We start from the raw sequence: 24821 nt of genomic DNA on the forward strand, positions 1-24821 counted from the left end.
CTCTGTTTGGGCCAAGGTTGTAATATGGTTAGGAACTGAATGCCCCTGGTGAAGCCCAGACTGACCACCAGTGAGCAGATTATTGCTGCTGGGTAGCACTATTGATGACCCATAACATCTCTTTACCAGTGATCAGGAATAGATTGATTGGGCAATAATTGAGTGGATTTTATTTCTGCACCTTTGAGTGGATACCTGGGCAATTTCCAACTTTGTCAGGTAGATGCCAGTAATGTGGCTGTACTGGAACAGTTTGACGAGAGTGCAGCAAGTTCTGGGGCGTAAAGAATTAGTACTATTATCATAATGTTGCCAGGAACCATAGCCTTCGCAGTATTCGGTGCCTTCACCTGTTTCTTGATATAAGACCATAAGGTGAAGCAGCTGAAATAGGCATTCAGTTTGAGGCTGATTCACTGAGGCATTCATGGCTGATCTGATAATCTTCAACTCCACCTTCCTAAATAACCCTTGATGCCCTTCCTAATTAAAAAAGTAGCATTTCACCTTTGAATATGCTTGACAACCCAGCCTCAGCAGCCATGAAGAATTCTACAAATTCACTACCTTCTGAGAAAAGATATTCCTCTTCATCTCTGTATGTAACACTTTATTCTGAGATTATGCCCTCTGGTCCTAGACTCTCCCAAAATGGGAAAACACCTCTCCACATCTACTCCACCAAGTCCCTTAGAAATATTGTATGCTTCAATATGGTGTCTCTCATTCTAAATTCCAATAAACACAAGTCCAACTTACTCAACCGCTTCACTTAAGCGAGTCACTGCATACCATAGCCTAGGTCTGTCTGCAACGCAAATATATATTTCCTGTACAAGGAGCCCAAAACTGTTCACAATATTCCATTTGTGGTCTGATTAATGGTCTTGTATAGTTTTAGTAAAACCTCACAACGTATTTACTCCAATTTCTTTTGAAATTGGGGCCAACATTCCATTTACCTTCTATGTTATCCTCTGAACTTGGACAGTAGCTCTTTGTGATTCAGGGTCCCATCTCCCTCTGTTCTGTAGCATTCTGCAGTCTTTCTCCAGATAAAAAATAATCAGCTCCTCTATCCTTTTTGCCAAAGTGCAAAATCTCTCATTTTCCAACATTATATTCCATCTGGCAAGTTTTTGCTCATATGCATAACCTGCCTTTATCACTCAGCAGACTCTTGTGTCATTCTCATGACTGAAAACTGGCATCACTGATACTGAGTCCTGAAGAGGAGGTCAAGATGGATTTTCCACTTGTCACTCCCGCTTGAAGATCCTTCGAAATACTTCAATCTTGTGCTGATGTGCTGAGCTCCCAAGCACTGAGTATTTGTGGAGGTTCCTCCTCCTGTCAGTTGTTGTCCGATACCATTCACAACTGGATATGGTTCATTACTTTAAGTGCTTCTTCGAAGTAGTGTTTAGCACAGATGCGTACTGATTCTTCAGCGACGAGATAATATTGGGTAGTATTTCAACTGGAATTTTTCTTGTCCATGCTTCATCTGATGCCATGAGACTTCATTCAGTCCAAACTCATGTCCTGGGAGTCCAGGACAACATCCTACCAGTTTATACACTACTGCGCTATTACCTGTGGTGAATCTATCCTGCAGATGGGTTCAGGGATGATGTAAGGTATGATTGTGTAAGTACAACTTGTTAGGCTCTTACTTGACTAGTCTGTGGGACAGCTCTCCCTAATTCGGTAGAAGCCCCCAGCTGTTAGCATGGAAGATTTTGGACAGTCAGCTGAGCGGGTTTGACTCAGCTCTAATCAACACCACCTAAGTTATTGTCCTACTTACCCAATGTTCAAATTAGGGATAAACAGAAATATCCTCCAATTAAAAGTTGGGAAGGCATGAAGCAATTGTGTTGAGACCATGCTGCACTACCTACTGACTTCATCCCCGTCTCGGATTATGCCTGAGACTAAACCAGTCTTTTAGCAATCTTGGTGTTAAGTTGATCTCAGGATGAACTTCTCAGTTATACTCTCATCTCCATTACGATCACCTTTGTAAGTCCCACCTTGTCCTATCTCAGCTCATAGGCAGTTGAAACTGTCATTCTTGTGTTTGTTATCACCAGAATGTGCTATTAACATGCACTTCTGGTTGTTCTCCTACATTCTACCCTCTGTAAACCTGAAGTCATCAGATCTCTGCTGTCATAAAAGTCCTGAGCTTGCCCACCTACATTAGATCCCGGTCACAGAGCATCCTAATTTTAAAATTCTCATTCTTGATTTTTGATACCACCATGGCCTTGCCCCTCCCTGTCTTTATAATTTGAAGCGTGCCACCCTTATTCAGTGTCAAGGGGTGGTGATTAGATTGTCGCTTATTAGTGATGGACATTGCTTAGCATGTGTGGTGCAAATGTTACTTGCTACTTTTTAATCCAAGCCTGGATATTGTCCAGATCTTGTTGCATTTAAACTTGGACCGCTTCGGTATCTGAGGAGTCGCAAATAACTGGCAAGCATACCCACTTCTGACCTTACAATGTATGGAAGGTCATTGATGAAGCAGCTGAAGATGTTTGGGTTTACAACACTATCCTGAGGAGCTCATGCAGAGATGTCTGGAGTTGAGATGACTTCCCTCCAACAACTACAACCATGTTCCTATAGAACATTACAGCGCAGTTCAGGCTGTTTGGCCCTCGATATTATACCAATCTATGAGGCCAATCTAAAGCCCATCTAACCTACACTATTCCATTTTCATCCATATGTCTATCCATTGACCATTTAAATGTCGTTAAATTTGGTGAGTCTACTACTGTTGCAGGCAGGCAGTCCCATGCCCCCTGCTACTCTCTCTGAGTAAAGAAACTACCTCTGACATCTGTCCTAAATCTATCACCCCTCAATTTAAAGCTACTTCCACTTGTGCTAGCCATCCCTATCCGAGGAAAAAAGCTCTCACTGTCCACCCTATCTAACCCTCTGATTAACTTAATGTCTCAATTAAGTCATCTCTCAAATGGAAACAGCCTCAAGTCCCTCAGCCTTTCCTCATAAGACCTTCCTTCCATACCAGGCAACATTCCAGTAAATCTCCTCTGAACCCTTTCCAAATCTTCCACATCCTTCCTATAATGTGGTGACCAGAACTGTACACAATACTCCAAGTGCGGCCGGACCAGAGTTTTGTACAACTGCAGCATGACCTCCATGGTTCTGAAACGCAGTCTCTCCACTAATAAAAGCTAACATGCCATATGCACACTGTGTACCAGGCATGGCTTCAACTAGCCCACCAAACCCCATTGATTCCAGTTTTGCTAAGGCTCTTTAATGCCACACTCAGTCAAATGTAGCCTTGACATCAAGGGCTTTGACTCTCACTTCACATCTGGAATTCAGCTTTTTTGTCCATGCTTGAATCAAGGCTGTCATGAGACAGAATCCAAACTGGACATCACTGAGCAAGTTACTGCTGAGTAGGTGCTACTTGATAGCAATAATGATGAAACTTTCCATCACTTTACTGATAATAGAGAGTAGATTAAAAGGGCAGTAATTGGCCAGGTTGGATTTGTCCTGCTTTTTTTGTGTGTGGATTTACCTGGGCAATTCTCCAGATTGTTGATAGATGTCAGTGGTGTAATTATAATGGAAGAGCTTGGCTAGGCATGCAGCTAATTCTGGAGCACAAGTCTTCAGTACTGTTGCCGGAATGTTGTCAGTGCCCACAGCATTTACAGTACCCAACATCTCCAACCATTTCTTGATATCACGTGGAGATGACTGGTATCTGTGATGCTGGGGACCACTGGAGGAGGTCGCAATGGGTCATCCAGGAAGCACTTCGGGCTGAAGATTGCTGCTATTGTTTTAGCCTTATCTTTTGCACTGATGTGTTGGGAACTTCCTTCACTGAGGATGGGAATATTTGTGGAGCCTCCTCCTCCCGTGAGTTATTCAATTGTCTACCACCATTCACGACTGAGTTTAGCAGGACGTATCTATGTGCGAGAAGCTAAGCATTGTGAGAGGCAAGTTCTGGTTGTAATGCTTAATATAAAAAATAACTTTAAAACTATGTTGATTTTAATTTTCTTGTTGCTGTAAAAGTCTTGTGATATGAGATCTTGTACTCCAGTATTTTCCATTGGTCACTGGACAGTTTGAAGAACAACCTTTTAAGCTGGGTGTGTTAATGACCTGGAAATCTCTGCCCGTGTGTGAAAGCAGAGATAATCAATAATTTCACAAAGAGACTGGACTTGAGCAAATAAAATTTGAGGAGATAGAGCAAGGGAATGGCACTGACTGATCAGGTCTGCAGAGAGCCAGCATGAACTTGATGAACTACTCCTGTACTGTAATGACAACTCTGCTCTCCTTCAATCTCACAACCATCTTAGATATCTGCACTTTTAAAAAAAAAACTGCCCTCTTTAGTCACCCCAATTTTAAGCAATCCACCTTAATGCTTTTAGTTGCTTCAATGGTGAACTCTGGAACTCATCCCTCCTTTGAAAGCCTCATTAAAACACGCTTCCTTGATCAAGATTTTGGTCATCTTACCTAATATCTCCTGTGTGGTTAAATGCCAAATTTTGATCTTTAATGCACAAATTCAGGGCTTTGGGACATCAGACAGCGTTAAGACACTACACAGATATTGGTTGTTGTTATCTTGGTCCTCAATGTGTCATTCTCTATCTGCCTTAAATATGTAAGTAGGGTGATGATAAAGGTAAACACTAAATTCCGCCAATTGAAATGTTTTTTGACAATGCTTGGATTCACTGGGGACTGCTGATTGCTTTCAAAACTCGACTTTTAACATCCTCTTATTAACTTCTCGGCTGAGCATAATTTAAAGTTGTCATATATTTTCTTTTTGCATAGTTCATCAAAGATAAGTTCTACTTGAGCAAATATTTTTGTAATTCAACCAATTATATATAGTTAGCAACTTAACATGATGTGCTGTATCATTGGTCTAGTTTCTGCAACAGTAGAATTTAAATTGTTAAACTCTGCACATCTCAAATTGTAGAATTAACTTTCAGTCAATGGTCACTCTTCTAAGCAAAAGTATTCAAGTATCTTCCAAGTACTGTACTGGCCTATAACAAAATCCTAAAACAAAGAAAATCACAGCACAGGAACAGTCCCTTCAGCCCTCTAAGCTTGCGCCGATCCAGATCCTCTATCTAAACCTGCCTATTTTCTAAGGATCTGTATCCCTTTGTTCCCTGCCAATTCATGTATCTGTCTAGATACATCTTGAATGAAGCAGTCGTTCCCACCTGTTCCACCTCTGTTGGTGATGTGTTCCAGGCCCCCATCACCTTCTGTGTAAAGAACATTTGCACACATATCTCTCCTAAACCTTTCCCCTATCTCTTTGAACTCATGATCCCTAGAAATTGAATTCTGCACTCTGGGAAAAAGCTGCTTGCTATCCACCCTGTCTATACCTGTCATGATTTTGTAGACCTCAATCAGGTCCTCCCTCAACCTCTGTCTTTCTAATGAAAATAACCCTAATCTATTCAACCTCTCTTCCTACCTAGTGCCCTCCATACTAGGCAACATCCTGGTGAACCTCCTCTGCACCCTCTCCAAAGCATTCACATCCTTTTGGTAATGAAGCGACTAGAACTGTATGCTGTATTCCAAATGTGAACCAAAGTCCTGTCCTACTGTAACATGACCTGCCAACTTTTGTATTCAGTACCGCATCCAATGAAGGAAAGCATGCCATAAGCCTTCTTGAACACTTTGCTAACCTGCCTTGCTACCTTCAGGGAACAATGGACCTGTAGACCCAGATCTCTCTGTACATCAACTTTCCCCAGGACTTTTCCATTTACCATATAGTTTGCTCTTGAATTGGATCTTCCAAAATGCATCATCTTGCTTTTGCTTGGATTGAACTCCATCTGCCATTTCTCTGATCAACTCTCCAATCTACCTATAGTCTGCTGTATTCTCTGACAATTCCCTTCACTATCTGCTACTCCACTAATCTTAGTGTTATCTGCAAACTTGATAATCAGACAACTGATACCTTCCTCCAAATCATCTATAAATATCACAAACAACAATGGTTCCAGCCCAGATCCCTGTGGAACACCACTGGTCACAGGTCTCCATTTTGAGAAACTCCCTTCCACTACTATTCTGTCTCCTGTTGGCCAGCCAGTTCTCTATCCATCTAGCTAGAACACCCTGGACCCCATGTGACTTCACATTCTTCATCAACCTACCATGGGAAACCTTCTCAAATGCCTTACTAAAGTTCATGTGTATGACATCTACAGTCTTTTCCCCAATCAATCAACTTTGTCACCTCCTCAAAGAATTCTATTGGGTTTGTAAAACATTACATTCCCTGCACAAAACCGTGCTGCCCATTTTCTTCCAAATGGGAATAAGATCCTACCCCTCAGTACCTTCTCCACCAGTTTTCCCTACCACTGACATTAGGCTCACTGGTCTGTAATTACCTGGATTATCTGTGCTACCCTTCTTAAACAAGGGGACAACATTAGCAATTCTCCAGTCCTCCGGGACCTCAACCGTGTTCAAGGATGCTGCAAAGATGTCTGTTAAAGCCCCAACTATTTCCTCTCTCACTTCCCTCAGTAACCTATGATAGATCCCATTGGACTTGTGGACTTGTCCACCTTAATACCTTTTAGAATACCCAGAACTTCCTGCCTCCTTATGCTGACTTGGCCTACAGTACTCAAATGATCTATCCCTAACCTCCATATCTGCCATATTCCTCCCTTTGGTGAATACTGACGCGAAGTGCTCATTAAGAATCTAACCCGGGGGATCCAAGATGGCGGCGACCCAGCAAGTCTGAGTCTACAGTGCTCCTCCCAAGACTTGGGCAAAGTGGGTCACCCACCCCCACCACACTCACCAAATCATTTAAAATAACTGTTTAATTTAATTAGTTGCTCAGTGTTGAATTTAAACAATTTAATCTTCAGCAAAAATGACTAAAGGGAAGAGAGCCCTCAGCTCTCAGCAAGCAGGAACCCCTCCCCCACCCTCTCCAGCTGCAGCTGAGGCATCCGCAGTCGCCTCGGGGGATTTACCTACGGTAGCAAGCCTCGTGGAAATGTTCTCTAAACTCGATGCGAAGATCGATGCTTTCGTTGAAGAATCCCGAAGTCGATTTAAAGATGGGGTCCTGATGTCTTTTGAACAGCTGCGTCAGAAATTCGGATTACCTAATGGAGACCTCTATCGATATTTCCAAATTCCAGACTATATACAGAAGAAGGCTACGTTATTAGATAGTCTTTATAAATCAGATAGAGAATGTAGAGTGCTACGACCAATGGGGGTATCCTCCATCAGTACCATTTATCATTTACTACATGATGAAGTATCGGGAGATAAGGACAATCTGCTTAAAACATGGGATCAGGAATTGGGACTAGAAATCTCTACAGAAATGTGGAATGACATTTGGGAAAACGCCAGAAGAATCACCATCTGTAACAGAACTCAGGCTATCCAGCTGAAGATACTTCATAGGGCCCATATAGCACTGGATCAATTGGCAAAATTTAAGGCAGGGGCATCTCCAATGTGTCCCAAATGTAAAATACAGGTGGACACTCTTGTACATTGTCTATGGACCTGTCATAAAATCCGTAGGTACTGGACTAAAGTAGCAAGTTCCCTGACAGAAATTTTAGGAACGGAAATTAAAGTGGACCCCGTATCTCTCCTTTTGGGCTTTTCGAACTTATTCTCCCTGGATATGCACGGGAAGAGACTATTTTCTATTCTCTCTTTCTGTGCAAGGAAAAATATTTTGGTAAACTGGGTGGCTGAGGGCCCCCCTGGACTTTCAAATTGGCACAGATTAATTATGGAATGTATTCCCCTTGACTTCCTTACAAATGTGGTGCACCGAAAGACCGAATTATTTTATGAAATATGGCAGTCCTTCTTGAATTATATGAATACAGATATTTCGGCTATCCTAACAAGGGCTTTTATTTAATTGAGATTACGAACCTGGCTGGTCTGGGGTCCCTAGGGAGAAGAATCCCGCATGAATACGGGTTTTGTTACATTTGATGTTAACAAATGTTCCGAGCATGTATCTCACTACCCAATTTCTATGTTATCCCCTGGTTTTTTTTCTCTTTCTCTTATTTGAATAATGTAAGAGACTTAAATATACACTCTGGTTAGTTGTAGGTTAGATTAGTAGTTAGTTGAGTTTTGTTTATTTTTATCGGTATTTTTCTTTTGTTAAATTTTGGTTATATATTTAAGATTTAATTGTATATCAATGTTTGAACTTGAGAGTTTTGTTTATTTTTGTAAACTTGTAAAAATGTTAAATTTCTAATAAAAAATTTATAAAACAAAAGAATCTAACCAATTTCTCTGACTCCACGCATAACTTTCCTCCTTTGACCATGAGTAGGCCAACCCTTTCTCTAGTTACCCTCTTGATCCTGATAGGTGGAAAAAAAGCTTTGAGATTTTCCTTAGTCCTGTTTGATAAAGATATGACTCCTTTTAGCCCTCTTAATTCCTTGTTTCAGATTGGCCATACATTCCCGATATTCTTCTAAGGCTTTGTCCATCAGTCACCTAGATCTTGTGTATACATCCTTTTCCCTCTTGGCCACTACATCCACTATTACAATGCAGATTTTTCTCCACTTAGTTATAAAGGCTCACAGCCTTAAACCACTTATACTGACCCACTCTTGGTAAAAGGAATCATCAATCCAAGCTGGCTTTTTGAGCTGCTTCAAGTAACATTTCCAATGAAGGTAGTATAAAAGTAAACTCTGTTACTGTAGGGCACTCATGGACAACAATTATGTAATATTTGCTAAATTTTAATATGGAGTTTTGAATCTTCTTCTTCAAATTTGATATTTTAAAGCTGTATGTACATGAAAAACAACTAAGTTCTGTTTTTTTTTGACTGCATATTGAGAAAAAGCACGTATAATTTCAGTTGGGAGCATGCATGTCTTATTTGAGTATTTCATATATCTTTAAGATGTCTGTGTAAAATTAAGAACAAGCAAACAAGACAATGACTGTTGTCAACAATTCACCGACAGTTGAATAATTATATTTAATTACAGATTCATCGATCCACAAACTCAGGTTAAAAAAGCAAGTGTGAGTAACAATACGTTTTACTGTTTTACCTTGATTGAAGCATTCTCACTATTGTGTATTGAACTGTAATTGATTGTTCCTGTACTCAGTTCTGCTTCAAAATAGTTATTAACCTCCAAAGAGCTTCTTCATCTTTTTTTAAAGGGGGGATTTAATCATTTTTGGATGTAAACAAAAAATGAGAACTGTAAGCTGGTTGGAAAGAGCTAACACTACAAACTTAATGAGGATGATGTGTAATATTGGTATTTCATCGTATTTATTTTCCAGTTTGCCCTCAGCGATGTGACACTGTACACTACTCATCAAGATAACAAGAGGTTAATTGGGTTTGTGGCGCGAGCTTCTGATTTGCAAGCAGAGCGCAAAACATTGCTGAATTGCTGTATCTTTGAGACAAATGATGATGGAGTAAAGGTAAGTCTATCTCTGTACTGTTACATCCCATGAGGAAGCACAGAACCGGAGTCAGTCACTTCACTTTGTCTGTTAGACATGTTTCAACTTCCACTGATTTTGCCTTCTCACTCCAGATTCAGCACGACATAAAGCTGGTGTTTGTTGTAGCCTGCCAAAAGGGAGTCAGACATGATGACACTGCCCTGGCTGTAGGAGCAGTGAACAAACTCAATTGTCCTAGCTGTTAATCCCATTCACCATAAGCAGCAAATATATCCCATTCATATCATGTTAACCAGTTTCATGCCACATGTGCATGTGCTTCCCCATCGTGCACATTCTAAATATGTTTAATATTCAAATAATACATCTGAGCTGTTTTAATTTCAGTGGTGCACTGATTGTGTCTTATTTATAGTTCACTTCTATTGTGACTATTTTTAAAAATACATTATTGTGTCTCATGTCCTTTGTTTTGCAGATATGTGCTATTATTGATCTTGCAAGAAAGATTAATCAGGCAGAAAAGGTAAGCATTAAAGCAGGGTTTAATGACTAAAGTGCCTGTTGCAGGCTGTATTTCGGTATACCATTTTGGAACTGGAAGATATTTAAAGTTCCACATTGTACTTCGACAGCAGTATTTTCAGGTAGGATTGCAGTTCAGATTCAGATCATTTTTGAATCATCACAATTTTTAGGTAATTGAAGAAGACTCTACCTACAAAAATGTAAGAAGTGATTATATCAGTGGGTGATGTACTGCCATAGCAAAATTATACTCCAATCCCCTTGTAATAAAGGCCAGTGTTTGATTTGTCTTCCTAATTACTTAGTGTACATGTATGCTAACATTGTGATTCACAAAGATACCTAGATTCCTCTCTATTGCAGAATTCTAGAGTGTCTCCATTTTTCACACAGAGGGTGGTGTGTGTATGAAATGAGCTGCCAGAGGAGATGATGAAGGCTGGTACAATTACAACATTCAGAAGGCTTCTGGATTGGTACATGAATAGGGAGGGTTTAGAGGGATATGGGCCAAGTGTTGGTATATGGGACTAGATTAGGTTAGGATATCTGGTTGGCTTGGACGAGTTGGACTGAAGAGTCTGCTTTCGTGCTGTTCATCTATATAACTATTTAAATAATACTGTTTTTCTCTTGTGACTGTGAATGAGGCAGGTAAGGGAACACAGAGGGTAGGAGTCTCAGCCTCTGCAAATGAGGTCCAGTACATTTTATTTAGATTCCCTACAGTGTGGAAACAGGCCATTTGGCCCAATAAGTCCATACCAACCCTCTGAAGAGTAACCTACCCAGACCCATTCCTCTAGCTTATATTTACCCCTGACTAATGCACTAACACTATGGGCAATTTAGCATGGCCCCACCTAACTTGCACATCTTTGGACTGTTTTGGTGTTCTAAGTCTGTTTGGATAAGAGTAGGGTCTGCAGACTGAATATGCAAACTGGCCATGGCACCGTAATACAGGAAGCCACTGAAATAGGGCAGTCATTGAGGAATATAGTAGTGATGGTGGTAATGGTGGGGGAGGAATGATTGTAAGGGGGATTGACAGCATTCTCTGCAGCAACGATGGAGATTCTGGATGGCTGTATTCCCCTTTGGTGCTAAAGGTTTGGGATGTCTCTTGGGGCTGGAGAGAAACTTGCAGTGGAGAGTGCAGATCTAGTAGTCAACACTTGACCTGTGCTAGAACCAATGTTCTTACAAAATGCATAACTTGGGAAGTAGAGATGGTTTTAAAATAAATAATGGGCTCAAATATGAAAACATGGATCTATCAAGATAAGAGAGGAAGATAGGAATATGGAAAATAAGGATCAGAGAATGGCAGGAAAGCTCAGAGAAAACAACCAAGTAATCCATTAACAATCACGACTTGATGCTATAAAGGTAACAAAAAAGTCCAAGTTACAGGTAAAGTCAGCATAGGCCTACGTAACCACAGGTGGCTTTCTCAGTGGCAAGCGATGACTGATGGTGATTTAACCTAAGGATCACCATGCCTCAGGTAAGGGGAGCAGTTCAGAAGGAGAGCGTTTCATGGTAACCTCAGTCAGTGCAGGAATTGAAGCCAATCTATTGGCATTACTCTGCATTGCAGACCAGCCATCTGACCAACTGAGTTAAATGACCCCACCAGTCTTCTCTGTGTAATGAGCAGCTGCTTTATGGGCCAATAGGACTATGGGAACAACTTCACTTAAAAGGGGGGAAAAAAGAGGGAGTCAGATTGTCCTAAATATAAAGGAGTAAATTATATTCAAGAAGAATAGGAAGCTGGGCAAATGTGGAAGGATAATACTGTTAATCAGGGTGGCAATAGTTGGAGATGACCTTGTTTCAGGAGATCCAAGTTTAGAATCTGTTTAGAAGTAGTAGGAGAATGAAGTGACGGGTGATTTCATCAAAGAGAAATCTTATTTCACCAAGGCATTGGGGCTCTTTGAAGAAGTAACATGTGCTGTGGATAAAGGGGAGCCTGAAGATATGCTATGCTTAGATTTCCAAAATCACTTAATAAAGTGTCAAATCAAAGGTTATGTGGAAAATAGTTAAAAATCACATAACAGCGGGTTTATTTGGAAGTATAAGTATCTGACTGAGAAGTACTCAAAGCTTGTACTTTCAAATAAACCTGTTGGACTCTAACCTGGTGAGGTGTGATTTCTAACTTTGTCCAACCCAATCCAACACCAGCACCTCCACATCGTGGAAAATAGTGGTATAGATAATAACATGGTAGATTGTCTGGCTGGCAGAAAACAAGACAATATGCATAATTGACAGCATTGATGAATGATTAGATTACTTACAGTGTGGAAACAGGCCCTTCAGCCCAACAAGTCCACACTGACCCGCCGAAGAGCAACACACTTCCCCTACATTTACCCCTTTACCTAACACTACGGGCTATTTAGCATGGCCAATTCACCTGACCTGCACATCTTTGGACTGTGGGAGGAAACCGGAGCACCCGGAGGAAACCCACGCAGACACGGGGAGAATGTGCAAACTCCACACAGTCAGTCGCCTGAGTCGGGAATTGAACCCGGGTCTCTGGCACTGTGAGGTAGCAGTGCTAACCACTGTGCCACCGTGCCGCCCACAATGGAATTCCACAGGGGGCCTATATGGGGCCTCAAATGTTTACAAATTACATCAATGACATAGGTGAAGGGACTTAAAGGTTTAATGGCTAAATCGAAGATGACATCAAGATATGTATGAAAATGTAGTATGAAGAAAACATAAAGAAGTTTGATTTGAATATAGAGATGTTGAGTGAAATGGAGTAGTGTAATTGGGAAAATACAAAGTTGTGAAATTTACAAGAAAAATGAAGAAGCAAAAGTATCACTTAAACGGAGAATTGGACATTAGCATTGCTGCTGCCCTTGAACCAGTGCAGTCTGTAGGTAGATCCACTCTCCTGAGGGAGAGAATTCCAGAATTTTGACCCAGCAATTGTGGAGGAATGACAATGCATTTTCAAGTCATAATGGGGAGTGGCTTACAGGAGAACTTGCAAGTGATGGTGCTCCCATTTACCTGCTGCCCTTGTCCTTCTAGATGGAAGTGCTCGTGGGTTTAGAAGGTGGTGTCTAAGGATCTTTGAATTTCTGCAGTGCAGCAGTATATATGGAGTGTCAGTGGTGGAGGGAGTGGATGATTGAGGATGTGGTGCCAATCAAGTGGGCTTTGTCCTGGATGGTGTCAAACTTCTTGACTGTTGGAGCTGTGTCCAACCGGGCAAATAATTGAGTATTCCGTCACACTCCTGACTTGTGCCTTGTAGATAGTGTGCAGGTTTGGTCATCTTACTTAAAGGGGGAGGAAGTAACAAGTGGGCTGAATAAAGAGGAACCAGTAAATGGTAATACATTTTGGATTTCTAAAAGGCATTCAAAAAGGAACTGATCCTAAGGCTACTTAAGTAGAGCCCATGGTGTGAGGGCAATATATTATCATGAATAGACGATTAGCTAATTAAGAGAAGACAGTGACTGAGGAGTGCCAAAGGGATCAATGCTGGGCTACAGTTATTTAGAAGATACATTGACTTTTCTCATCTAAGTTATTAATGTACTATTGCCAACCATATGGACGACAAAAAATATAGGTGGGAAGGCAAGTGGTACGGACGACACCAGAAATCTATGGAGGTATATGGACAGATTTGGAGAGTGGCCAAAGACCTGATAGATGCACCCGTGCTGTACATGTCTATCACTCTGTGATAAAATATGGAAAGGTTTGAGGATATGCACTTCAACAGGAGGAATTGAAGAGCTGACTGTTACTTAAATGGAGAAAGACTGCAGAAGGTTACAGCTCAGAGATTTGGCGGATGTTGTGTACGAATCAGAAAAAGTTAACATCCATGTTCAGGTAATAGGGAAGGAAAATAAACCATTGACCTTTATTTCAAAAGATAATAGAGTATAAAAATAGGGAGGTTTTGCTGTACAAGGCAGACCACACCTAGAATATTGCGAACAGTTTTAGATTAGATTCTGGAAACAGGCCCTTCGGCCCAACAAGTCCACACAGTAACCCACCCAGACCCATTTCCCTCTGACTATTGCAGCTAACACACAATTCACCAATTCACCTGACCTGCACATCTTTGGACTGTGGGAGGAACCCAGAGCACCTGGAGAAAACCCACGCAGAAACGGGGAGAATGTGCAAACTCCACACAGACAGTCACCCGAGGCTGGAATTGAACCTGGGACCCTGGTGCTGTGAGGCAGCAGTGCTAACCACTGAGCCACCATGCTACTTGTTTTGTTCCTCTTATTTTGAGGAAAGATATACTGATAATGTGGGCAGTCCAAAGAACATTCACAAGGTTGTTCCCAGCTGCAGAGGGTTTCCTTCTGAGGAGAGGTTAAGTAGAGTGGGCCTATACACATTAGAATTGGGACAAGTTTAAACAAAAAATCACACAACACCAGGTTACAGTCCATTCTCAAGATAACCTAAGGTTTTATATAAAAAGGTGAGAATGTGACTTAAAAGTAGTTCTGCTTCACAACCACATGACGGAGCAGTGCTCCAAAAGCTAGTGCTTCCAAATAAACCTGTTGGACTGTAACCTGGTGTTGTGTGATTTTTAACTTTGTCCACCCCAGTCCAACACTGGCACCTCCAAATCATGACTTTGGGAAAATGAGAGCAAAGCTAATTGAAACATAAGGGAGCTTGATAAGGTAGATGTGGAGGCAATTTCCCCTTGTGGGAGAGTCTAGGAACAGAGGTTGCCCTTTTAAGATAGAAATGAACTTTATTTTTCTTTTGAGGGCAGTGGATCTGTGGAATTTCTTACCACAGGGGCTATCACAGCTGGGCCATTAAGTATATTCAGGGCTGAAGATAGACAGACATTTAACCCTAGAATGTACAAACTAGAGGAGTGTCCGCAGTGACATGTCACTGAGTGGAACACAGGGAGGCCAAGCACAAGTAGCAGAGAAAACACAGGGAATCCAGAGCATCCCATCTACCCACCCACCTTGGGCAGAGTCTGCAGCTCCAGGAATGGATAATTCAGTTACTGCAGAACCCATGTCCTGACAGAAGCAAGTAACCTTCGACCCTGAGAGATTGCCAAGATGATGATTGATTTTTAATTGGGAAGGAAATCAAGGAGTATGGGGTAAGGACAAGAAAGTGGAGTTCCGAGATTTCAGATTTGTCATAATCTCATTGAACAGTAAGCTGAATAACCTACTTTTGCTCAGGTGGCTATTGATCACTTGAATGAGTGGGTTTCTTTCTGAGAATACGTTGGACAGGCTTGTTTTTTATTGAGTTTAGAAGAGTGAAAGGTGACTTGACTGAAGTGAATATGATTCTCTCGCTGTGGAAAAAATGTTTCCTGTTGTGGGTGTTTTTAATGGTTCCCCATTCACTTGCACTTGCCCCTTTGCTGCTTTAAGGATCCAAGTTCACTAGCTTTTTTTTCTCTTGCACACATGCTCTCTTCCCCCATCTGCACTGCACTGTCTTTATAAGGCCCTGTTCCTGTCCCCCTCAATTCTCCAACCACCTTTATAAATGCAGAGAATGCATCATAACTTAGATTTTCAAAAGTTATTTAATTTTATATATACTATCACTCTTACTTTCTCTTTCTGTTAACTTCAAACTTGATTACTGGGTACCCTTTTTGGGATGTGCTGACAATTCTTATCATTTCTGAGATTATTTTACATTTTTGAGTAAAGATCTCATTAGCAGCCCTGCCACTAACATTTAGCAAACAACTTTGTAGTTCCCTGGATTTGTCATTCCTGTATTTGAAAAGGGAGACAGAACATTACCTGTCCACCAGAGGAGAAGTTTGTCCTGAAGCTGAACCAATCCATGCACCTGGAGGACCGCTTCTGTGCAGTGGGTGGTAACTGAACTGCACTATGTCAGTACAGCTATAAACTGAAGAGTTAAGATCAAACAGGATGGGAAACAATATTTGAAGAGAAATGTCAATTGAATTTTTTAATACCTCAATAATTTTTTGTTTCAGGACCCAGAAACTTTGGCCTTACTCATGAAGTCATTAAAACTCAGTGCTGATGGAAAGTTCCTTTTACTTAGTCAGCAGATGGACAAAGAAGAAGCTGAAGAGGGTTTTGAATCAGAAGCATAACATCTGCTCAATGTTGAAGCAGTCACAACACAGGCATTAATCTCCAAACAATTTCTTTGATTTGCAGTTGTCTTTTCATTATGTAAAAAATGTATTTCTTCTTTGAATTTTAGACCAGTAAAGCAACGGGTGAATTTGGTATTGGATGAAGGATATACTTACTTTGGGAATGAAGAATCAGTGTTCGTTTTGGTCCTAGTAATTCAGGGCTGGTTTACAGGATAAGCATAAAACTATCAATTACTCAAACTGACATTTACTAAATAGATTGAAGTGCCTATACTTTGAAAAGCTTATTCACAAAAGAATGCATTCTCTTTTTCAATAAAAGAAAGATTATATGTGTTATAAAAATGAGGGTAAAGATTACCACCTTTCAAGACATCAGGATGCCACAATTGCTTTATGTTCAGAAATAGACGTAAAGGTGAGAGAGACAGACATATCAGGTTGGTGATAATTATCTTCATTAATTATTATTGCACTACTACCCAATGTGCACTTCACCTAACTGAAGAAGTATTTGGAGGGGTGATAATGTTACACAGATGTATTGGCATTGTAAAGCTAGAATTAGTATTAATGTGTTCAGTCAACATTCAAATATGTTACAACATTGCCACATGGAAATACAGAATCAGAAGACTTCACCTGTCTCACCTGCTTCCCCATAATTTATCTAAAACAATGAGAAAGCACATTCCTTCCACAACCTGATTGCCCTTATTTATCCCAGTCATCAATTGCCATATTGATTTTCTTCCATTATAGTTTATCAGGTAGACTCAAAAATATCACTCCCTACCCATCAGCTTCAAGGGTAGTCATTTATGATAGCCTTCCATTTATGGCTCAGTGTCAAACACTTACCACTACAATAAAGGGTGTTAAAAAGTAAGCTGTATTATCTCCTCACTCCTTCCTACTGCAGCATTCCTGCATTTCATTGTACTTGGGTAATGAGACTTAGGTGCAATTTCTTTAAATATCCCTGCATGTGGGTAGAACAGTTACAAGCTCTTCCCAGAAATTATACAAGTAATCTGTTGGTAACACATTCATCTGAGCCACACACTGGATTCTCATCCAATCTAAAGACTTCAGTATGTAATCTAGATTGATCTGCAATATTGAAACGTGCGACACGCTCAAAGGTGCCATATTGCAGATGATCTGTTAAGCTGAGGCCCTGTCACAGTTAGATATAATAGACCTCTCAAAACTAAAGGGAATGTTTCTGGTATTTTAACCTGTATTTACCTCCTAATTGCCATCAGTAAAACATTTTGTTATTCATCACTGCTGTTTGAGAGAACTTGTTGGGGGACACACTGGCTACCAGTACACTATACTGAAAGTACTTCAGTAGCTATGAAGTGCATTGGGGCATCCTGATGTGATGAAAGACACAATATAAAATGTAAATGTGGTTTTAAGCATTCGTATATTAATATAAATTGTTTACTGCTATGATGAAAACAGCTTGTCTCTAACATTTTTATCAATGCTTGTTCACAAGATAAGGATTTAAAGAGCATTATCACCTTTTGTGGTTCTCCTGCCTGTATTACACTCCAGTGAATGGGAACCTTACAACAACTTTGTTAATTTTACTTTCATTATGTTCTAGTCTAGAAGTTTAGTTTATAACATGTCCTAATTACAAACTCCAGTTTTCTTTTCCATTAGACAAAAGCAACTTGATGTTTTTGATTATTTGTGACTGAGTTTACTTCATTATCTCTCTAGGTATTCTCTCTAAGATTCTGGAGTCTTCATTGTGTATCCCTTCTTACATGTTTCAAATCAAAATTTCTGCCAGCTGCAAAGAAGACTTCAGAAGAAGGGGCTTTAACATCTTCCCCTACCCCAGCAGCTAGCACTCCAATTTAAATTAAAGATTACCACAGGAATATGTAAAACAGGAATCATTTTTTATGGTTAACTTTGAAGTCAAAGCAATTTCTAAACTTTTATTCAGAGGATGTGGGCATAACTAGTCACCAGTTATCTATCCCTAACTGCCCTGGTGGTGGACACTACCATCTTGAACTATGGTCCACAGTGCTGGTATAGAGTTCCAAGATTTAGGCGATGACAGTGAAGGAATGGCAATATAATTCCAAGTCAGGATGAGTGGGTTTGGAGGGGGACTTGCAGGTGATATATCTGCTGCCCTTGTCATTGGATTTGGAACATCCTGTTGAAAGAGCTTAGAGTTGCTCCATGATCTAGTAGATGGTACACACTGCTGCTCCTGTGGTTCCATGGTGTATGGGGGCTGCTAATTAAGTGGACTGCTTTGTGCTGAATGGTATTAAGCTTTTTAATCAAAGTTGATGTATCAAGACAATTTCTTATTTACAAATGATGGTACCAATGGGATGAAGAATTACCAAATAATATTATGTACTTCTACTTTTATAAATCTACTTGGTGCTTTGAGACTGCTGTTGCACATTGTAAAATGAGAAAAATAACTTCCATATTTTCTGGCTATTTGTTAGGTACCATAAAATATTAAACATCTGGCATTTAACTTGTTTTTTTTCCTTGACCTTGTAGAGTAAAAACCTCTAGTTAATAACTGAATTACATTACAAGACTTCATATCTTTTAAAAAAGTTTACAATGGTTCAACAAAGCCAGGAATGAACACTCATAACTTTTTCTCTCTCAACCCTAACAAAACTCTTAGAGTGCATCCTTCTGAGATTATTTTCACCAAGGAGAACTCCTGTACTTTACAGGATCTGAGGGTACCGCCTTTAGCTCAAGGGCCAAAAACAGGGTTTACCACGGCTCTCAGGAACACATCGATTCCACCGTGTTCCTGGTAATGTCGGACGTATGAGACTTCAGAGTCCTTTAGTGGATTCTGGCTCAGCAATATTCCAACTCTCTTTAATCACCACTATTGTGGACAGTCCAGCTCAAACTTGGCCCTCATCACTTTATTTTCTGATTTTGGAGTCATGGAAAAATAACTTTCATAGAATTGTTGCAATGTAGAGGCAGCCATCTCCTCACGTTTGTATCAGCTCTTCGAGTACCGTAATGCTATTTGTCGATCCTTTTCCTGAAACCATGTACATTAAATAATCATCCAATACCCTCTTGAACATCTCAACTGAACTCACCATGTTTTCAGGCATTGCATTCCAAACCCAAACCTTTCATTATATGAAGATGTTTTATCACATATCTTTATTTTGCAAATCACTTCAAATTAGTGCCCTCTTGTTCTAGGTTCTTTTATAAGCAGGAACAATTTCTCTAATCTATTTTCATAACGTGTTTGATATTCTCAAACCTTTTCTGCATGCCTTCTTTCCCGGTATTCAACTTCTTCCTAAAGTGTGGTTTCCAACTGAGATCTAACTAGTGTTTTATACAGGTGTAGCTTATGGCCTTCTTAAGGATCTGTGCGCTTTACTAACAAGTCTGTCCTACCAATTATTTTCACACACATATACATTCAAGTTACTCTTTTCTAGCATCTCCTTTAAGAATAGTACGTGTTTATATTGTTTGCATGTCATTTTGACTGAAATGCATCACTACACACCACTCCAAACAAAACTATTCTGCCACCTATTCACCCACTCCACTAGCTGGTCTATGTACTTCTGAAGCTCAACGTTGTCTCTCTCAGTTCACAATACTTCCACATTTTGTATCATTCACGAACTCTGAAATTATCTCATGCACATCAAGGTCTAGCTTATAAAGATATAGCACAAAAGGGTCCCAAATACTGCCCCCCTCCCTCTAACACTAATATAATCCTTCCTTCAGCCTGAAAAAATGCTGATTAATTACTGTTTTGTATCCATCTATCTACTACTTTTATTTTGTGTTCTGCAGTACAATTTGACATATTTTGGAAGTCTATGTACAATACAATGCATTGACCTCTTCAAAGAACTCCAACAAATTAGTTAAACAAGTTTCTCTTAAGAACACCATGGTGGTGCTCTCTAATTAAGCTACATATATCCCAAGTCGTCGTTTCTAGAAGTTCTCTTCAACTCAAATTACAGCAGGTCAAGCAGCATCTTCAGAATTTGTGTTGTGAACTTGAAATGTTAACTGTTTTCTCTCCCCAGATGCTGCCATACCTGTTGAGATTCTGCAGCCTATTGTTTTATTTTATTTTGTTTTATTTCACCAAAACTGACTGGTCTTTAACTTCTGAGCCTATCCTTACAACTTTTCAACAATTTACAGTTCTCTAGTCCTCTAGTACCACCTTCAAGTGCAAGGAAGAGACATAATGGCCACGTCATTGCAATCTCTACTCACTTCCTTTAATATCCCAGGTTGCATCTTATCTGAATAAAAGCAAAACATTGCAGATGTTGGTAATTGGAAATAAACCAAGAGAATGCTGGAGAAACTCAGGAGGCCTCGCAGCATCTTGGAGATGGAAACAGAGTTAATGTTTGAGTCTGGTATGACTCTTATACATCAACACTGCTCCTCAGCTGCTGCTGAACCTTCTGAGCTCCAGCATTCTCATGTTCTGCACTTATCTAGGCCAGCCACCTTGTCAACTCCAAATACCAATAGCTTGTAACATTTGTTGCCTTGGTAAAAATATGCAAAATATTAATCTCTCAGCTGTGCCAGTTCACAAGTAAATTTCCTTTTTGGTCCCTAATCATCCCTACCTTGGTTTCTGATAGCCCTTTGTTACTGGTCCAACCTGAAATGCATCCCAGACAAAAATGTAAACAATTGTCTGATTCCCAAACTATCCTTTGATCTGGAAAATATATTAAGACCTTCCCATTTACCACTTGCTTTCCAATCTTTCACTATATTTCTACTCACTATAGTCTTAAATGACTGACCACTGTGCCTCCAGCTTTTGCATATTTGAATATGTAAAACACCCTTTCAGCATCTATGCTGCCAAGTATCTCTAATAACTTGAAATTTCACCTTTCATGCTCTAGTGAATAGAAGCCAGTCTGCTTAATCGCTCTAAGAGAATGGGTCACAAAGGGAGTTCAATGTGCAGAAAAATTCACTATTAAAATCACATTTTGATGCTCTTTTATTGTTCAGAAATAAGCAAACCATACTTGAAACAACAAGATTTGTTGGTCCAATATTCCTGAGTATTATAAACTTGATGCTTACAAAGTGGCACAGATCACCAAGTTACATTTTGTACCAGGTAGTTTGCAATTAAAAATCTACTACAGCAGGTTTTGTCAAATATTAAGTGCAAGTTAAGAGATACTTTATCAAATGCACCTCTCTTTTTAAATGAGCTATGATTTATTCAAATGATAATTCCTATTAGCAGTGTTTGGTATTTCTAAAATACATAAATATTTACATTTGCATATTTATAGAATCAGTTGCTTTTAAAGAGAAGATTTGTTCTATTTTGGGGTGTGTGGGGTGGGGGAGGTGAGCACAGCTGCTGCTGTTACATCAGAGCAATAGCTTGAATGAAACTGTTTAGGTACCAATCGAGTTAAGACAAACGCTGTGTCAGCAGAGCACTGCAGAAAACCAGTAATTAAAAAAGACCAGCTTTGGACAGGAGAGCTATACATCACTCAAACCATGTCTAATGAAAACAGTGAGTTTAATCACCTTTTATCCCTGTCCCATATCCATTGGATTGGTTCCCTAACTATATCAAGGACTGCAGAAATTACAATTTGTACAATTGTGAGATACCACTGCCCTAAAAGCACACTATAATTTGAATTATTAGCTTCCTTTATTCTGCAAAAGCACACTGCTGGTCAAAGTAGTTGTAATTAGAGCTTTGATATGCCACTGCATACAGTTGGACCCTGGTTTTCTGTTGTACTAAATAAAAATCAAAAAAGCAACAGCCATTGGATCAGTTTTCTGCACTGTTCTGTAGAAACCAGGTAGGACACTAGTGAGCAGATTCAAGCTGTGTGACTGGACAAGAAATCAAAGGTTTCATGCACGAAAAAACAAGCCACAATATAGTACAAGAAGCAAAAGTGTGTGAAAGGAAACAGATAGAAATATGCCTTCAGATGGTAAGAGGTTTCTTTGAATGTAGCACCATGACAGATTGTTTCAGGAATCATCACTGTTCGATTTGGCTGCTTCATCTGGAAGAAGAGAATGTGACAAGCTTTGTCAGGATCAGAAAACAAAATAATTCCAACCAAATAGCATTAAAATTACTACCAACCCTAGAAATTGTTTTATTTTATATACTAAGAACTGGAGACCTGAAACAAAAGGAAAACAAATTGCCAGAGAAATTCACAAGGTTCTGAAGGAGGATCATCTGCCTCAATTTATTTTTAAAATTATTATTCATTCATGGGGTGTGGTGTCACTGGCTAGGCCAGCATTGGGCATTTAGGGATAGACAATCAGAGGGTAGTTAACCACATTGCCGTAGGTCTGGAGTCACATGCAGGCCAAACCATTTAAGGACTTTCCTTATAGTGGAAGGACCACATAGTGCCTTTCCTAAAGGGCACTAGTGAACCAGATGGGTTTTTCATGGTCACCATTAAACTCCTAATTCCAGATTTTCATGTTAATGAATTCAAAATCCCATGGTAGGATTCAAACCCAGGTCTCTGGATTAATGGTCTATTGATAACATTACTTGGCCATTGCCTAGGTAAAATGTTAACTCTGCTTTCTCTCAACAGATGCTGTCAGACCTGCTGAGTTTCTTCAGAAATTTCTCTTTTTGTTTGTTAGAAATTCTGTATGTTACTGAACAGATCTCATCATTTACAGTTCCCCAGTGCGTGTGTCCTTCAACTATTAGTAACAGTGCATCTTGGCTGAGAAAAGCAGGCAACTATATAGCACCTTTAATATTGTAAACCATCCCAAGGTGCTTCATAGTTTTTGTTTCAAAATGTTGCTATGTGGCAATTTAAAGGTTTGGTCAAACAGTTTAGCTTTTTTCAAGAACATTTCTGGAAGAAGTGGTGAGCTTTAGGAAGGGAATTTCCTAAAAGCTTAGTGCCAAGGCCACTCCACCAAATTTGTCCAATGTTAACCTTTTAGACACAGAACACTTTTTCATGTTTTCGGCCTTCCCAGTCCTGGCTATTGCTAGGAGACAATAAGCAAAGTGAATCAGGAAGCCTTGTGGCCACGCAGAACTACAGTAAAACCCCCTTTCTCATTATGAACTGAAACATGCCCTCTTAATGTGTTTTCTGTTCAATGCACTTCAGTGTTTTCAAATGGTCCTGACATTGATACATTCAAACCCTTCCATTCACCGCTAAAGTTCATCCCTGACAACTACCAAACTCCACTGTCCAATATTGTTCAGAACCAACTCCCCTCCCCTGACAATAGCCACTGTTCCCCTATGCACCAGCATCTGCCATAATAAGAAGCCCCTGACATTAAGCTAGGAGAGTCCTATTTTGCAGGATGATGTTTGCATCTTTTGGGGTTTGACAAGAGGAGTATTGTCAACAGGATTCAGGGTAGGAGTTACTTGTTTAGACAAAGTTTCAGGATACAGTTCCTACTGTCAACCCTGTACTAGTAATTAACACAGTGGGAAAACCATAAATGCATTACCCAGTTCAGTTCAGAGCAGCAAGCTTGAGTTCATGATGTTGGTTAGTGTGGAAGACATTGAAAGGGGTCCCCAGGCATCAATCCAACAGAAGTTTCAACTTCCCAATTAAATACAGCACATATACACAGATTGAAGCTTCATCAGGATTCTCAATGTCTCTGGCATTAAAACTGAAGTAACTACACAGTTGAAACAAGGTCAGCACCATGTGAATTTTCTCTGCTACAAGTGGGAAAATCGGATTCTGGATTAGAGATGCTGGAAAAGCACAGCAGTTCAGGCAGCATCCGAGGAGCAGGAAAATTGATGTTTCGGGCAAAAGCCCTTCATCAGGAATACAGCCAATTTACCATGTGGGAAAATCAGACAACTACCTTTTTATCAGAATGCTAATGTTCTGATTTTTTAAAATTAGATCAGTAACTTCGAAGTTTAAAATTAATGATCAATGGTAATATATCTGATTGATATAATTATAGCCCAGCTCTCTCAGAGTATTACACTGCTCTAATATAAAGATGACACTGTTAACACATAGTTAATCATATTGTTAAGCTTGTTAATGTTCATACTTAAGGTTTAGAAGATTAAAAATGGTGGGTATTAATTGTCTGAATACAGACATATATAGAGGGGCCCTTGTGGTACTATAAGAATGTCTCTCTATCTGAACCAGGAGCTTGGTTTGAAGTCCCAGAGGTTAACATTTCTGAACAATGAACATTTTGATTCAAAAATATCCATATACATGGGGAACTCCTGTAACATTGTAGGTGAAGAGAGCTATATGAGGGAGTGGTCAATAAACTCATCTACAAAGGATGGTGTCTTGGTTTTCTGCCTCACCAACTTGTTTGGATCCTGACCGACATACATATCTCAGGAAAATGTACAACTGGTCAAACACTTAATACAGTTGGTTCTGCTATATTGTATGTTTCTTCAATGCAAATGGCTTTAACATGATAGAAGAATTTAGACCATTATTTGTAGAACACAAACTTTCCTTACTGGATA

At 39.8% G+C, this 24821-nt stretch overlaps 2 protein-coding genes across 2 annotated transcripts in view; one reads left to right on the plus strand and one right to left on the minus strand.

Moving 5' to 3' along the window:
* appl2 (adaptor protein, phosphotyrosine interaction, PH domain and leucine zipper containing 2) overlaps nucleotides 1-18773 on the plus strand; it is a 153737-nt gene extending 134964 nt beyond the window's left edge. The window contains exons 18-21 of the mRNA XM_072562432.1: nucleotides 9114-9150; nucleotides 9421-9567; nucleotides 10031-10078; nucleotides 16112-18773. Coding sequence (XP_072418533.1) covers nucleotides 9114-9150; nucleotides 9421-9567; nucleotides 10031-10078; nucleotides 16112-16234 — 355 coding nt within the window. The 3' untranslated portion in view covers nucleotides 16235-18773. The remainder of the gene's footprint in view (nucleotides 1-9113; nucleotides 9151-9420; nucleotides 9568-10030; nucleotides 10079-16111) is intronic.
* Nucleotides 18774-21278: 2505 nt separating this feature from the next.
* The window catches only part of washc4 (WASH complex subunit 4), a 108748-nt gene continuing 105205 nt past the window's right edge, over nucleotides 21279-24821 (minus strand). The window contains exon 33 of the mRNA XM_072562430.1: nucleotides 21279-22347. Coding sequence (XP_072418531.1) covers nucleotides 22313-22347 — 35 coding nt within the window. The 3' untranslated portion in view covers nucleotides 21279-22312. The remainder of the gene's footprint in view (nucleotides 22348-24821) is intronic.

Source organism: Chiloscyllium punctatum, chromosome 44 (genome assembly GCF_047496795.1).
Source record: "Chiloscyllium punctatum isolate Juve2018m chromosome 44, sChiPun1.3, whole genome shotgun sequence".
Classification (NCBI taxonomy): Eukaryota; Metazoa; Chordata; class Chondrichthyes; order Orectolobiformes; family Hemiscylliidae; genus Chiloscyllium; species Chiloscyllium punctatum.